At 47.0% G+C, this 17,070-nt stretch overlaps 2 protein-coding genes and 1 non-coding gene across 4 annotated transcripts in view; 2 read left to right on the forward strand and 1 right to left on the reverse strand.

Moving 5' to 3' along the window:
- Positions 1–34: 34 nt before the first annotated feature.
- LOC135822729 (gamma-1-syntrophin-like) lies at positions 35–8,241 on the forward strand. The gene is made up of 10 exons (XM_065335556.1): positions 35–211; positions 1,334–1,485; positions 2,992–3,121; positions 4,471–4,509; positions 4,794–4,910; positions 5,395–5,466; positions 5,890–5,968; positions 6,465–6,628; positions 7,128–7,250; positions 7,750–8,241. Exons 2-10 carry the CDS (start codon positions 1,463–1,465, stop codon positions 7,858–7,860), a joined length of 858 nt encoding a protein of 285 aa, XP_065191628.1. The 5' UTR covers positions 35–211; positions 1,334–1,462; the 3' UTR covers positions 7,861–8,241.
- Positions 8,052–17,070, reverse strand: part of LOC135822718 (mucin-19-like) — a 20,674-nt gene continuing 11,655 nt past the window's right edge. For both annotated transcript variants that reach the window (XM_065335544.1, XM_065335543.1), the window contains 7 exons: positions 16,809–16,914; positions 14,095–14,276; positions 13,461–13,515; positions 12,870–12,897; positions 12,292–12,336; positions 9,189–9,596; positions 8,052–8,786 (listed from right to left, as the gene is read on the reverse strand). In XM_065335544.1, the coding sequence (XP_065191616.1) occupies positions 8,582–8,786; positions 9,189–9,596; positions 12,292–12,336; positions 12,870–12,897; positions 13,461–13,515; positions 14,095–14,276; positions 16,809–16,914 (1,029 nt within the window). In that variant the 3' untranslated portion in view covers positions 8,052–8,581. The remainder of the gene's footprint in view (positions 8,787–9,188; positions 9,597–12,291; positions 12,337–12,869; positions 12,898–13,460; positions 13,516–14,094; positions 14,277–16,808; positions 16,915–17,070) is intronic.
- On the forward strand, positions 10,361–10,432 carry Trnah-gug (transfer RNA histidin (anticodon GUG)). Its single transcript has one exon. It is a non-coding gene; the product is annotated as a tRNA-His (tRNA).

Genomic DNA, 17,070 nt, shown 5'->3' on the forward strand with positions numbered 1-17,070 from the left:
AGCAAGCCCTTGTGTAGTTCAGTCTAGTGCTTGTTCTCTAACAGTGCACCCAAGCCCAAGAGGTGATGAAGGCAAAATAGTGTCCAATGACCCTATATCTTCTGTTTTGTGGTGTTTGAAACTGTTCCTAGTGTCACGTGGCTCAATCAGCAGTATCAGCAACCCCTCGCTTCACGGTGGAGGCAGCTTCCGCACAAGCAGAGGAGCCACTGTAAGAACACGGCATTATATTTCAGAGTGCTCTGTTTCCATTTCAATGTGTTTTGCCTAGTTTTCTAACTCTTGACAGCTATTGATATGTTCGACATCACGTTCTTCATATAATCCAGAATAGCTGGCAACCACTGCGTGGGAGCCATTCTGTACTCATCATCAACTTGAAATGAAAAAGTGAAGAAAAATAGTGTGCTATGCCACCCCCCAGGATTCGAACCTGGGTTACTGCGACCACAACGCAGGGTCCTAACCACTAGAGGATCACAGCTTGCTATGCGAGAGCACGCGTGCGATGCGCTCACAGTGCTAATTGTGTGTGTGTGTTTTTTGTCCACGAAGTCCACATACATGATTGTATCTCCAGACACTGGTGTGAGTAATGGAGTGTGGTGGTGGGGCCTGTGCGTGTGTGTATGTGTGCGTGTGCTTGCATGTGAGTTGACATGACATTGTGGTACTTAGCACTAACTAATTATTTGAGTTCACAGTTGCTTGCTGGAGTGGGTCACACCTCCACACTGCAGAGGAATGTGACACGACTCCCCGTGACATGCATGTGATACCAGTCACACTGCATTGTGACTCACACCGGGCCGCCAGTGAAGTGACATTAGTCACACTGCAATGTGAAATAAAGGGATCAGCGGCACAAGCTGAGTTTCCTCATTCCATCAGAGTACCTGTGTGCTGGTGCAAGGACTTTCAGTAGTGCTACGCAGCTAAGTGGCCTTCCTGGCTTGACATAAGATGCTACCATATGGGGTACCGTACTGGGCCTGGCTACTTTCAAGCACTAGTAGTTTCCTTGTCTGACTGGATCATGATTATTATAATTGAAGTATATGAAGTGGCAATGTGCTTTAGCTCATTTCCCCTAGCAGTTTGCTCATGTGCATGCCCAGCACTTGGATTTTGTTACCATGATAAGTATGTGTGTCTTTACCACCATATTTATCAATGATACGTATACCAAGTTTCAGTAACTAATACTGCCCTCACAGGCTAACCCATGCCCTTTAGGCCAGTGCATTGGCATGCCCTTTAGGCCAGTGCATTGGTGCGTATGGTGTAAATCCCATCAACATTTATTTGCTTCCCGTTTTATATTTTAACCCAGGGCTCAAGACCGCTAAGAAGTACCGTGATTGAGGAGTCCACCTTCAGCCCGGCTACAGCAGAACGTGACGTACAGCAATGGAGCACCTTTCGGACCATCCCGCTGCAGCGGTCATGCGTATCACGCCGCATGGTCGGAACTGGCAAGCTGCAGTAAGGTCTCCATCGTTGTCTGTATCCCGCTACTCTGAGTCTTTGCTCTATATCGTTGTATTGTTTATATTATTTTTTCGTGAATCTTTCCGTGCCTCGATCTACGCGTACCTCCCTCATTCACTCACTCACTTTCTCATTCCCTCGTTCACACATGTGTGCATGCACAAGCACATATACATGTACATGTATGTAGAGTCTTACTTTTTAACATGCATGGACGTTAAACACACGCGTACATACACATACACAAATATACACCCATGCATACACACATCCACGCATGTATACCTCCTCTTCCCCCCCCCCCCCCCCCAGCAGAGGGAGAAAAGGAGCACGCCGACTGATGGTGGCTCAGGCGCGGAATCAGTCAGAATCACCGCAGGCGATCTCAGGTGTGCGGGAAGTCACTACGCTCTGCTGCTGTGGGATGATGACAGGCCCTGGAGCAACGGTGTTATTGCGGCCTTGAGTGGATCGAAAGCAGTGGCTGCACAGCAGGTTGCAATGTGCATTGCAGCACTCCCGGGCGGTGGCGATAGTGATGGCGGCAGCATGTAGATCGAACAGCGGATGACAACCCGGGGGCAGGACAGCAATGGACGGCTAAACCTCCGCGACTCCTGAGTCCTGAACCACAGGTCACAACGAGTACATTGGCAGTCACCTTTCTGCTGTGGGACTGGTTTCTTTTGCTCAGCTATGCATTTGTGTCTCACAAGATGACAGTGACGTCGCAAGCGACGAGAGCATATACATCGTACAACAGGCACCAGCGCCGGCATCGGAGTTTCAGCAACGAGAGCATATACATCTTACAACAGGCACCAGCGCCGACATCGGAGTTTCAGCAACGAGAGCATATACATCGTACAACAGGCACCAGCGCCGACATCGGAGTTTCAGCAACGAGAGCATATACATCGTACAACAGGCACCAGCGCCGACATCGGAGTTTCAGCAACGAGAGCATATACATCGTACAACAGGCACCAGCGCCGACATCGGAGTTTCAGCAACGAGAGCATATACATCGTACAACAGGCACCAGCGCCGACATCGGAGTTTCAGAGATGGTACTAATGTGTACATGTACCCCAGCAGGCAGTCAGAGCGAGAATCACCAGCTACTCTATACCAGTCCAATCCGACATCGCCGGTGTGGAGATACGTGACGGCGTACTGAGTAGTCACTCCGCCCAGGCACAGGCCCAAGCCGGGCGACAAGAAGGCAGGGTGCAGGACATTATCCGCTTTGACAGTTGGATGTCGCCCATGCAGAAGCATAACCGAACCATTCAAGACAACTGTGTCCACGCGCACCACACACACACACACACACACACACACACACACACACACTCACCCTTTCAATTTCAATGTGCTCACGTTGCCAGCATTGCATACATTACGGTACATTGATTGTTGAAACAGGAAACCTACCACGGCAAAGGTGTTCAGTACAAGGTTGAGTTAATGCAAGAGTGATTCTGTGTGTCTCTTCAGGCCAAACTCGTTTCACATTGTGACTGCAAGTCATGACTTAAGTCCAGTGTTCTATTGCACCGAGGAGAGTGAACTAGCACAATGGTGTTCCTTGCTAAGAACCAAGATTGAGGCACTGGATCAGGCACTGGTAAGGATTTCTTAGGATTACTTCGAAATATGATGCATCCAGTATCCAGTCAGCTCACCGTATGTAGTCAGCTCACCATATGCAGTCCACAGACAGTATACAGTCAGCAGACTGTATGCAGTTAGCTCGCTGTAGGCAGTCCACAGACTGTAGGCAGTCAGCAGACTGTGCACAGTTATGTAATCGGCTACTGTATGGTCTTTGTGCTTTCAGACGCTTCGCAGTTGCGTGTACCTGCACTCAATAAACCATAGTGTAGACTGTATTTCGACTGTGTATCTAGTTGCCCATAGGGCCATAGGCAGTTAGTATCGTGTACGAGATCAGTTACTTGTCAGTAGTCAGTGCCCTGTATGAAGTCAGTTCGCTGTATGTAGTCAGTTCACTGTATGTAGTCAGTGCCCTGTATGTAGTCGGTGCCCGACATTCAGTCAGTTCCCTCAGACCTGTATGTGATTGGTAACTTTAATAGTATCAACCAGTGTTTATTCCTGAATGAATGCTGGCTTCATGGACAAACCAAGTAGTCAAAGTATGACTCCACATACAGTGTTACAGCCAGGTGGTCTTTAGAACTAGGTCTCACACAGTCGTGGCATATCGGATCGTGTACATACCAGACATGTACATGTGCATGATTGTACTTCCATGTACTGTAATTTCACAAATTTTCGGTGTACTTTTATTTTCGGTACTTTCGGTGCGTCTGTTTCGTACCTAAAATTCCAATACACCAAATATACACTAAAACACAATGTATGTCATAATCCAATAGGGAACTGCTTCTCTGTACCGAAAATTACTGTTGACCTAACCTAGCCTGTTGCCCTCATACCGAAAATATTGACCACCGAAAATTTCTGAAATTAGAGTACAGATGTACTCATATTTACAGGTGTGGAGCATAAAATACTTTCGTGCAGGCAAAGCACACCTCCCTCAAGTGCATGCAGCGCATCCTACACTATCACTTGTCACTTCTGTTGACTGCATTCACTTGCTTTAGAGCACTCTTCAACCCTGTTGCAGTCAACTCTGCCAGCCAAGACGGCACATTTGGCTAGTTTTGGTCGCTGTGCGCAGGTCCGATATAGCACTTGGTACACTGAAAGTCGGTCGCTGGTCGCGCATGTCAGGTGGTCGCTGTATCCGGTAAAGTTTTTGTTTAAAACTGTCCGCGCAGGGAAAAAACGGTCGTTAAAAGCAGGTTGCCGCTAAAACTGGAGGTTGCTTACACCAGGTTTCACTGTAGTGTTGGAATAACATACCTTCATAAGCTTCAGGATACTCACTCTGTATAATTATGCACGTGCATAAAATAACAATGGTATGGTTTCGTGTGTATACAGATTGTGGAGATGAACGCGTCGCTTGCAGAGTCCGATAAGGTGAGTGCACCCGCCTCTCACTAGACATCTGTAGAACTTCCTGGCAGGTCAACTTGCTCTCGGCTGGAGTGCCAAGAAAGGAATGAAGAGTGTGAAATGCTGCCAGTGCCATGCCCGTGTACTGTACTGTTCAGGCCAGGGAGTAGCAAAATGACAGTATTTTACTACTCCGTGGTTCAGACCAGTACTGCAGGGGCTGTGCTCTGTACATGGATACTAGCACATTATCAGAACTTCTGAATGCCAAACACTCCTGTATCTTGTGCTCTCTTTCGTGTCCATAGATAATCCACTTTGGCTGGGTCGCTGAACGACAGACCTCCACGGAACAATGGAAGAACTACGTACACCACTTTATGCTTCTGACGTCTAAACGTCTTCTGTTGTATGAATCTCCACCGGTAAGGTCGTTGAGTGGGACTCATCAGCACACACTGGGCTCTGGGACACATCATGTGTTTACATAATTCTAGGGCATTCTATATAGAGAAAAGAGTACGGAGAAGAGAAAAGGCGATGTACTGCTCACCATAGCTGCTGGTACCGGTAGCTGCAATACTGGTACACAATTATACAGTGCTTCTCAATCAAAAGGATATCCGATGGATAAGCATGCGGGTCCCGTCTGATCCGGATTCTATTCGGACGTGTCTGGGACCTGCTTTTACCCTACCCCGACACATTCACTGATTCACGTGCTGCCGTGCAGATATTGCCTGCTCTGACAACACCTTGGATAAACAGTACCGCGGCTACAAACTTAGATTTTGTGGCGAATGGAAGTACAGTGTGCATTGTAGTAAAGTTTAACTGTGTCTTTGTCTGTATCTGCGTCTGTACCTGCATGTGTGTCTGTGTTTCCGTGTGTGTCCATTGGCTGATCAGATGAGCAGTGAGCAGCTAAGCAGACCCGTCTCTTCGTTTCCTCTCCTCTCCACGCACTGCAATGAAGTACAGGTTAGTATGCACCATGTTTGAGCTTACTCCACGTCGATGCCGGAACCGATTGATGAGCGGATATCTGGTGTGCATGAATGCCTGCTGTGGCATACTCGGTAAACATTAACGAGAGGTCAGCGCTTCCAGTGTGTTCAGTGCAGAGTGCGGCTAGTGTGTCCCACATGCGACAGAGATGGACAGTACTCATTTTTAAGGTGTTTCATATTGTCCTACAGAGCAGACCAATCTCCATGTACACTTTTCAATGCCCATAATATGGTGGAATTCCTCCAACACATAATATGGTGGAATTCCTCCAACACATAATCCTGTCATCAAACTCCGTGCTCCATACTAATATCTTGCTCCATGTTCTTTTAAAGTATGTGTCTGTGTGTCCTCCCTCCCCCCCCCCCCCCGCGTTCTTTGTTGTGTGTTCAGACGGACAGGCAACAGGACAGCTGGCCACATTGTTTCACGCTGACAGCAGCCGACGGACAAAGTCTATACATGGCATCAGGTACGCTGCAGTGCTTTGCTACTGTGGGATGATGTCAGTCGGTCGTGTAGAATCTAGAAAACCGGGAATTACTTCATATGCACTCCCGGCTATAACGTTATCCATGTCACCTGACACTCGTTGCACTGTATGCATTACATGGATCTAGCTAAATGAGGGTAGGGGGCGCAGCTCCCCCCCCCTCCCCCCTCCCCCCTCCCACTCTGATTGAGCGCCCTCCTGTGAAAATGTGCCCCTCCTACTCGTTTGTCGATTTTTTTTCAGGCAATTCAATGAAAATGCAGTCGATAGTCACAAGCAGAGGGTTCATAAAGGCACACTTGTCTGGGGTGAAGTCGGAGGTTTGCGCCCGTACGTTCAAGTTTGCATGGCAAGACAATTTGGAAAATGGAAAAAATGGGTTGTGGGGTAACTGTTTCTCCTGTCCGCTCCTCTACTATTTTTACCTGGCTAGAACCCTGCATTGCATTTCTCGCGTCTCTTTTCCTTTCCGCAGAGAGTCGCGCTGAGCTTGCCACATGGTTCCAGCGCATCTGGCAGGCCACGGTCAACCAGGCGTTGGACGAGAGCTGTATGTTTACTGGGACGTATCGGCAAAGCAGCGTGGAGCTCTCAGTCAGCCTTCAAAATCAATTAACTCTGGCTGATGGATTTGACAAGGTAATTCACTGATGCAGTACATTGCTAGTAACTAGTTACACCTTCGCAGGGATTTCAGGCTAGATGATGACGTGGGATGGAACAGGAAGATGGGAAATTATATTGTCTCAGCGACGCAGAATTAATCCAAAGCAGTGCTGCGAAGTGGTTGTCACTTTGTCCAGATGCGCACAAAGTGTGCATCGGGCGATCTTCTTTGGGGCCCGTTTCGATTCTCGTAGCATGCATCAGAATTGTATTCGATGTTACCACAATGCCCACACTGTCGCATGCAGTAAGATTCTCGGGATTGCTGTTGAAATTGGATACTGTCTGTTTTCAGATCGGTTTTCAGATAGAGGGTGAATATTCGGACAGTGTGCGGTAGGGTACATTGGATGATTTGGTCGCACTGGAAATGTGCTCAGTAGTCGAGATTTGGTCTTGCTTTCTTCTTTCCTTGGGTTCATTTCTTCGCTGCAATGAGTTCTCCGCCTTCTGTTGCTGTTTGTGCGTGCAGACGGTGATATGGAGGAAGCCATTCTCTCAGCTGTCAGCCACGTCGTGTGATGACAACTCGGTGGTCTTTTCCTTTTCCGATGCGGCGGCAAATACCGGTGCGGCTGAGGAGGCAACGGACTATGTAAGTGTGGTATTGTATGTGTGAAATTAAATATCACACGTACCGTATTTTCCGGATTATAAGCCGCACTGGAGTGTAAGCCGCACCCCCCCCCCATTTTTTTGCCACGAAATACAGACATCTCTCCTATTGATTACCGTTAATTTGATCATCAGAGTAAGCCACACCCTCCCCTTTTCGGGGTGAACTTTGGGTGTTCAAAGTGCGGCTTATACTCCGGACAATACGGTATGCCTTTTGGGCAGACAATACAGTCATTTTGTTATCTACACACTAGAGGCATGCTCCGGCGCTTTACCCAAAGAAAGCAATGCTTCGAATACTCTTCGAATACTCTGGCACGTCCTTGACATTTTGCTGTCCGCTTTACGAGGCTCAGTGATCTTGTGCGTGTGTGTGTGTGCGTGTATGTGTGTGTATGCGTGTGCCTGTGTGTGTGTGTGTGTGTGTGTGTGTGTGTGTGCATGTATGTGTGCGTACGTATGTGTCCAATGTACAGGAGGTGTCATTCTCATCATGCCATGCAGTTCTTCACACAGTGCACAACATGCTGTTAGCACTCGTGTCCACTCTCGACCCTAACATCATCAAGGAACCTATGACAGTATAACATGTGCCCGTGTACGGAAAGAACATTTTAGGTTATTTTCTTTCCCTTCTCCCCCTTATGTTGAGCGTGTTTTCAAAACGAGATTGCACAAGTTTATACATTCCTTCGTGTACTGTTCTGTAGTTCTACTTGATAAGAAAGAAGGATATATTCAATGAAATTTGAACAAACGGTGGTGATGCAACAACAGGTGATCGCAATATGTACAGGTTTAATTGCAAGGTAGAAATTGAATTTTGTACAGATAATGTCTATTTTAAAATATTGCTTATTCTCAAAATTTTATAGAAATTATTTTGAAAGTACTTTGAAGTAGTGAGGTCCTATTTCACTTTGAGGAAAATAAAGCAAATCTTAAAAATATAAAGGGTCTGAATTTGGCGTTTCAAGTGTTGTGTTGTCCGACATGGCCATGCTTGGGATGGTATAATTTGCGCTTATCCGACCACAGTCAAAGTCGACCCAATGGGTCCGGATGGTTTGATAGTTGAAGCTCCCGGGCACCAGAGAGAAAGAAAGAGGAGAGAGAGAGCAGCAGCATGCTGAACATAATAATGGCAGTTCAATTGACACACATGTGGAATACACAATGTCATCATGTAACCATAATGGTCGTATATACATGAGTGGCACTTGGACGAGTGGCACAGATGCGACGAGTGTTGCTCACACGAGTGGCGCACATACGAGTTGAGTGCACGAGTGGTTGGCGTTGTCGTGATCATATGGCTTGTGACATGTACTTGGATGCCTTGGCACCGCCGGGCGTAGAGCTGTAGTAGGTCATGGCCGCAGACTTGCAGTACTCGCGGTCCTCTGGTTTCATAGAGTCCAGCTCCAGGCGCTGCCAGTCGACGACCGCATTGCGATACTCCACCGGCTCACGCTCCTTTCGTCGCTTCTCTATCAGCTCCTTCATGTCTTTCCTATAGAGGGTACAATAACAATGTGTGCAGGAGGAAGAATAATATATTCTGTGAGCAATAATACACATTGCCTATGCAGGGTTCTAGCCAGGTCAATATAGTAGGGGGGCGGGCATGGGAAAAAGTTACCCCGTGACCCATTTTTTTCCATTGTCAAAACAGTTTGCCGGAGAACAAGTGCATCGTGGATCTAATAGCAGGCATGCACACCTATCCCAGTCCAGCCATTCAGGTTAGATTTTGTCACCGTGTGTACGTATTACAAGTGCATGCACGTGGAATTCTAGTATCACTACAGTACAGAGGCTGTACACATGCAAGGCATTTTAGTTGGTGTGTGTGTATGTGTGTGTATGATCACAGTTCACACTATATAGATATGGCACTACTCCTAGCCATTACCTGAACTCTGGGATGTCGGCTGCAGTGAACGACTCAATGGAGTACTTGTCGCTCTTGGGACGCATATGCTTGCCAGTCAGGTCCAGCCTTGGCATGAGACGATTGCTGTCTATCCGATTACTTGGACTCGGACCTGGTGTACTACCCTGCATACCGGTGGTTGGTGTTGATAGCGGAGGTAGTCGTCTTGACTTGCCACCGGCCGGCTTGCTTGGCGTGACCAGTCCACCACCACCGCCACCGCTGCCGCCGTCAGTCGTGGTGACAGAGGTGGTAGTCCTGGGTGATGGTTGCTTGTGTGATGCCGTCGCTGCTGCTGCTGCTGCTGCTGCTGATGGTGGAGAGATCTGTTGAACTGGCGGCACTGGCAGCCGTCGATGCCCGGGCTCTGGGTACGAGGGTCCAGACCTACACAAGGATTAGCATCAAGCAGAATAAGAAAAAAGAAATTATCACGGTTTACCAAACGAGTCACCAATGAAAAGTACACTACTTGTAAACACTAGATTATAAAGCTCAGGATGAACTCGAATACTACAAACTTGGAGGTACACACGCACGCACGCACACACACCTCAGACCTCAGACCTGCCCATCGCGGAAGCGATGATAGCGAACAGCTATGTTAGACATAGCAACTTGTGCTGGGATTACACCATTCAACAGCTTGCAAGGCTGATGAATTGACCGCCACTATTTTTAGCCTGGTATCCACCACACAGCTGATTGAAGTGACTTTTTCTGGCCAGTGAATCCCTATTTTCATTTTTCCATTTTTTCTTCTTTTTTTTTCTTTTTTTTCTACACACACACCACACCACATACTCCGGCATACACTGGCTGTTGGTAACCACCCAGGAGAATGAAAGAAAAGTCAGGAAGAGACCGAGAAAGAGAAGAAAGACGTGTGCGACCATAATCGTCGGGAATTGAACCCGCAACCTCTCGATTGGAAATCGACTGCACATACCACTGCACCATACGCACACACACACACACACGCACGCACGCACGCACGCACGCACGCACGCACGCACGCACACACACACACACACACACACGCACACACGCACACAAACAACACTAACGGCTCGCTGCCATGATCCTGTGTGAAGTGCTGTCGAGAATAGCAAGCTGCTTCGATGCAACACATGTGTGCTCTCGCATAGCAAGCTGTGATCGTCTAGTGGTTAGGACCCTACGTTGTGGCCGTAGTAACCCAGGTTCGAATCCTGGTCACAGCACACTTTTTTCTTTTCTTTTTCTTGCCTTTTCTGCATGTAGAGCCGCAACATGCACAGTGCCAATATAGATTGCAAGTATACTACTAGACAATAGAGAGGTTCCGGGGTACGATTTTCCGTGCCGAAATCCGTATGGGCGCTACGGATTTTTCCAGGAGTGCTCCATACGATTTTTCGGCACGTTGAATCCGTGTGGACTGGCTTTCATACGAACCATGTTTCGTATGGAGATTTTGCGTCATCGGGTGCAGAAAGATTTTTCGCGTACAAATTTGGTACGAGAAACATCGATTTTCCGCGGGAAGTTTTGATTTCGGTACAAATTTTCAAAATAAAAAAGGCATAGCGCGGAAATATGACGTGTTTGCGATCGTAACCTAGGCAATGACGGCAAACACTGGCTTGTGATAGTGCGTTTCAGTGGACTACCGGTAGTGTTGGTGTCGGCTTGTGCAGGGCGGCGGCGGTGTGGGTTTTGCCACCCCTCCTCCATAAGTTAGCAGCGTTTGGCGTAGCCGGGACGTGTCTGCAGTGGCTCACCAGCTATCTCACTGAACGTCGACAGAGTGTCCGAATTGGACATGCCCTGTCCGCCCCTCTAACAGTCCACTCTGGAGTGCCCCAGGGCTCTATCTTGGGGCCTCTATTGTTCATCGTATACGTTAATGATTTGGCAGGTTTGGATCATACCTCACTCTACGCGGACGATACAGCGCTCCATATAACCGAGCCAGGCTTATTGCAAGCCTGCGACTCGCTACAGTATCACATTAATCAAGTTGTGCGCTGGATGTCGAATTGGAAACTCCGCCCCAATGTGTCGAAAACGGCAATCCTTTGTATCCCCCCACGACCCTCCAGTGACCTCACCCTCTTTACGACTCGGCTTTTTACTTTCCCTGATGATCCCATTGCTATCAACATTGTTAAAAATCACAAACACCTTGGTATATTTCTTGATGAACACTTGTCCTGGGATTCGCACGTAACCTATATTGAAAAGCGAGTTTGCTCCGCGATAGGCTGCATTTCTCCTCACATCTCCCATCTACACCATGGTTGTCGAATACAAATTTATCACTCTTATGTTCTTCCTTTGTTTGATTACTGCTCTCTCGTTTGGTCCTCCGGTCTATCCTCCGCTCTTATGCATCGGTTAGAAGTCACCCACCGTAAATTACTTCGATTAATATTTCGCATGCCCCCTCTGACCTCCTCTCAGACGCTATACATTTTGGCCTCCTCTTCCCCCCTCTCAGAACGCTTTCCCCACTCGGCATGCAAATTCATTCACAGTATTAAGCTTCAACTTGCTCCTCCTCATGCACTTGCGCATTTAAGCTGGTTCAATAATAGCTCGCGTACTAGATGTTCTCTCCATTTCCCACTTGCCAGGTCATCGATCCTTTTAAAATCCCCTCTGTTCAAGTCCTATTCTCATTGGTCTCGGCTTCCGCAGGAGGTAAAGTCTCGTGACACCTTCGCTGCATTTTGTTCCATTCTGCCCGCGCCTAAGTTGAATTGAATTGAATTCGTTGTTTTCCATTGCTAGCCTAATCTTCATACTGCTCTCTCCAGGTACCTATAGTACTCCTTTTGTTTTCTTTTCTTTTCTCTTTTTCTTCTCCTTCTTTTTCTCAGTTGTCCCCACCATGGCTGGTTAAAATCGCCCGCATCACATGCTTATTGGCACTATGTCATCGTGATTGTGTAATAATAATAATAACATAAGTTCCGTACTCCGGAACATTTCACTGCTCGAAAACGACGTATAAAAAATCCGTAGCGCCTCTACGGATTTTGGCACGAAAAATCGTACTCCGGAACCTCCCTAATACTAGACTACTTCTTTCAAGTACCTTTTGTGAATTCCCCAGGCTTGCTTGGGTGTGAATAGTTTTTCCCTGGAGGAGCACATTGAAGGGACACATCAAAGTTCAAACATTGCCAGGCCAATCAGTGCACAAGAACAATGTGGCAGCATTGACTTTGCTGCAGTGACTGTGACTACACTGATTGAACTAAACCGAGTGCTGTCAGTGTCAGTGAGTCCGTGACTCATCGAATAGGACATCTCAGTGCGTCCATTCCGACGTAGCAGAAAATGCCATACCACTGCCAGAGGTATAAACCACCGTCTAATGTACAAATAATTCCAGCCGAGGGTAGTGTTTTATCTACTACACAGTGACATGTACAGCCTGGGTAGACCGAGTGAAAAGACTGACAACCTCCAATCATTGGTTAGAGGATAGTCAACAACACAAGCAGATTTTTCGTGACCCAAATACGTAGAATCGGCATAATAATTCAACAAATCCCAAAGTCCACTCAAACATAAGATGTAATTCTCCCCATTTAATTTTCCTGGATTCTGAATCAGTGGTTCAAGTTCGTAGCTGTTCTGGAACTGTACGAACACACCAGTACCACTCACCGTTGCATTTCCAGGTCTCTCTGAGGTTCTAAACACAGGAGGGAAAACAGTACACAAAGACAAGTCTGAGCGTAAATGAAGGAGCTCACTGCCCAGTGACAATATGGCCAGTGGATAAGCTCATTCAAACAACAAGTACATAACAGTCATATTCGCGAGTCTCCAATGGAACGAATTATATGTGTTAAAAACTGCAAAGCAAGGGAGTGCAGTAGCTGGTAGAGAGCAAGATGGTCTGTCTTACGACTAACTTGTCATGAGAGAGAGAGAACACTGCCGCAATGAGGGCACCCTGATACAATGAAGTTGCTGATTGCTTTTCAGCATGAAACTCGCGAGTAGAGCCATTTAATCACTTTTTGTTCCATCGGATTTTCATTTGTACAATGAAAATACAATGGACAAACTGGCACGAAGAGTAGAATAAGGGAGTGTGAAAATTCTTAGGAGAGTACGGTATAGATGAAAAAGCAAAAACGTGATTTACGTTGTTATAACCTACAATGCTCCCAGTTGCACAGCTGCATTGATCAAGCGGCATTCATTTGGACATTCCTGGATTTCGCTGCACCAACAACGAGAACACCTTACCTTCAATTCCCAGGGAAGTGACCCTTGCCTTGGCTGGCCTGTGATCTGGAGAATCCTGCAACCACGCAGAGTAAGATTAAATTCACACTCAGTAGTCAGTACACATATTTTAAAAGTACGAAGTAGTGGTTGCGACTTCGGCGATGATCTGTAAGAAAGGGTTTGCTCCCCACACTGCAGGTCGGAGGTTCGATGGACTTCTCGTGTGCTCTGGATGGGAATCGTGAGTCAGTCTAATGTCAGGTCAAGTCGGCGGTATAACACGAGCTCCAGTGTGGGGAGCAAACCCTTTCTCACAGCTATTAAGGCCGACAATATAACTGCTCAAACATACCTAATATAGGCTGCACGACTAATGCTGATCTACGTTGTTCAGGTGCTAACTGAACCGCTGACACATGATGTAGAGTAGTTTGAAATGAATATGGCAAAAGGTACAGTTTTAAACCAACCCGTGTCATATTGCAATGTTGCAGAAGAAATTTCTGCTTTCTGCTGAATCATGGGACATTGCGGCCATCGGAATGCAATCATTTCACCCAGCAGTACTACTGCACAGTTGTATGGAACAAGGCCAATGACTACACATCAGTTATGTCCAACATTGTTACCGAGTTCCGGGACACAGACTTACGCCTCGCTCCAGCAAGAACTCTGCCACGTGTGTGTCACAGTAGTTGACGAAGCAGTTGTGCGTACTGGGCTTGAACTCTTTGCCAGGAGTGGTCGGCGCAGACGTGGAGTGTGCCGCTTTGCGTGTCTTGGCCGACTGTGTGCGAACACGCATGGTCAGCTTCTTTAACTCATAACTGCTCACTGCATAGTGGAATAAAAGGCAAAATACAGACAGCTTAACAGGCAGGCCAACCTATTATCTTTAGTAAATTTGATGCGTTGGGCAGATTTAAAATTGCTCTGTTTCTCGCTGTACTTCATCGCAATCTTTTAGTGACCCTGATCTCTGCTAGTGAGGCCCAAGAATTATGGTTGAAATAGCTAGACACACACAAACACAACAGCTATCAGTGAATACCACCGCACGGTACATGACCTGACAGATACTGTGATAGTCAAACTCCAAAAAGGTGGAGGAGAAAAGCAGCTCTCGTTAATCAGCTTGGCTAGCCCTCTGCAGGTAAGTTGAAGTAGCAGCCACTGGCGAGCAACAGGTTGAAAAGAACTAGCTTGAGACACAGCGGCCATTCATATACACAGGCCGGGTGTGACAGACTGTGGAAAGTAGAAGTAATAGACACGAAATCACACCTCGGGCACCACCTAAATCCTGAACCAAAGCTTCCATCAACATCACAGCTCCCTCCACAAAGTCTTAGCGGTTCACAGCACACATATGATGGCAACACCTAAATCCTGCGCCAAACCTTTCACCAAACATCACAGCTCTCTCCACAGCACCCTTTTTTCAAAAATCTAAATTTCAGCAGTTCACATCACACTTAAAGTACTGTGGCAACATCTAAACCAGAGGTGACAGGTTAACGGCCAAAACAGAATGTAAGCTGCAAATCACACAGAACCTTTCACTTGATTTCATGTCACATACTGCAGTATGAGTGTTTTAAAGAATCAAACACACACACCTTCTAATGAGCTAGATCGTGTGGTGCTGTCACCAAGTTGTGGGGACGTGAGAGGAAAAACTGGCGTTGTCGCAAGCGAGAACTTTGTTGCAGCTCTCCTGTGCGACTTGTCTTTTCAGCTCCTCTGAACCCCACAGGTCTAAGTCCTCCTACGTGCACGCATGGACAGGACTACCAATGCAACCAATGACATGGTTTAACATGCATTCTAGTTAGGTATGAGACGCGGCAAAAGACCATCTAAGGTGAACAGAAATTTTAGGTACAGAGAAGCCATTCCGTTTCGGATGATGCGTGTTTGTGTTTGTGCGGCTATTGAAATTTTAGGTACGACAGAGATGCACCGAAAGTACCGAAAATATAGGTGCAGTCAGACCTCGCTTAACCGCACACATTCGCTCTCCACAAAAATATCCGGATAGGCGAGTGAACCGGATAATCGGACACGCATACTGTATGTATGCATGGCATACGCTGAAAATCGGTAACCAACGATTTTCTTCCAGATGGCGAGGGATCCGGATAAAAGAGGACCGGATAAGCAAGGTCGTGTTGTGGTTGACTTCACTCTTTAGTACTATTGACTGGCCTTTCGTACAATACCTATTGATGTCTAGACATACTGTCTAGCCTTCCCCTAGTGCTCGTATTGATACACTCTCCAGCTGTCCAGCGGCTCTCCTTCCACCGTTCTCTATCTTGCTATACTCTTCTTCACACTCTATACGTTCGTGTCTTCTTTACAACGAGAGAGCTTGGAAGCTCAGGGCCCTACGCTATGCTTTTTTGCCTTGATGACCTAGACAAAAAAAAGCATAGGGATGTTATAAATTCTTTAAAAAAATTCCTTTTTTTTAAGACATAACCTGGGATTCGAACCCGCACTATCGCGCGCCCTGCATGCATCCCCACTACACTTCGCATACATACTAATTCTTCCAAGTTGCTTCACGTTATGATCTTGCATTTGAAAGCCCTATTTGAATATGCATTGTGGCCAGCCGTCTTTGATGGTACGGTATGGTACGGGATAGGTACGGGACAGGTACGATCGAGGGTAATACGACACCGTCTACCGCCTTGATGACGGCAAAAAAAGCATAGGGTTGTTATACATTTTTCAATTCTCCTATTTTTTTTCAGGCATATCCTGGGATTCAAACCCGCACTATCGCCCTACATGCATTCCCCCATACACTTCGCATTCATACCCATTCTTCCAAGTAAGTTGCTTCACGTTATGATCTTGCGTTTGAAAGCCCTATTTGAATATTGCGGCCAGCTGTATGTGGCCAGCTGTGTTTGATGGTACGGTACGGTACGGTACGGAACAGATACGGGATAGCGCCAGGCGTGACACAAACAAACAAACAAACACACAAATACCAAATTAAAGCTGTGTGGACCCTGGCTAGCGCCAGACGTTACTGAAGTAACGTCTTCTGCATAGCTACGGGAATAAATTCAGTTCAGTGACTGACGAGTTCGAGATCACAACATGACTGTAAACCAAAAAATTGTGAAATTACAGTACAGTGAAGCCTGTCTACGACGGACGCTCAAGGGATTTTCAAAATGTGGTCTCTGTTACCAGGTGGTCTCCTTATCCAGGGTCATTTGACTGGAAATAGCATCCCTTGGTCCTGGCTGCAGTGGTCTTCTGGGACAGGTGGTCGCATTATCCGAGTGGTCGCCTTGAAAGGCTTAACTTTACACATACTATGATTCAGCTTATGATTCAGCTTACCACCGCTGTTAGGTGTAGCAGTGCTGACAGTGGTCAGCGGAACAGCACTCTTTGTTCTTCTTCGGCGCATTCTGGCGTGTGGTGGAGGACTTCCAAGTGGTGGTAGCTGAGTACAAACATAAAACACACACACGTACACACACATACACACATACATACACACGTACACACACACGTACACACATGGACATTCACACACATGTGCCCGCACAGTGTGACAGGGCTAGCGAAGCACACAGCCCAACGACCGACTACTGTTGTG

This window comes from Sycon ciliatum, chromosome 8, assembly GCF_964019385.1.
Source record: "Sycon ciliatum chromosome 8, ocSycCili1.1, whole genome shotgun sequence".
In the NCBI taxonomy this organism is placed as follows: domain Eukaryota; kingdom Metazoa; phylum Porifera; class Calcarea; order Leucosolenida; family Sycettidae; genus Sycon; species Sycon ciliatum.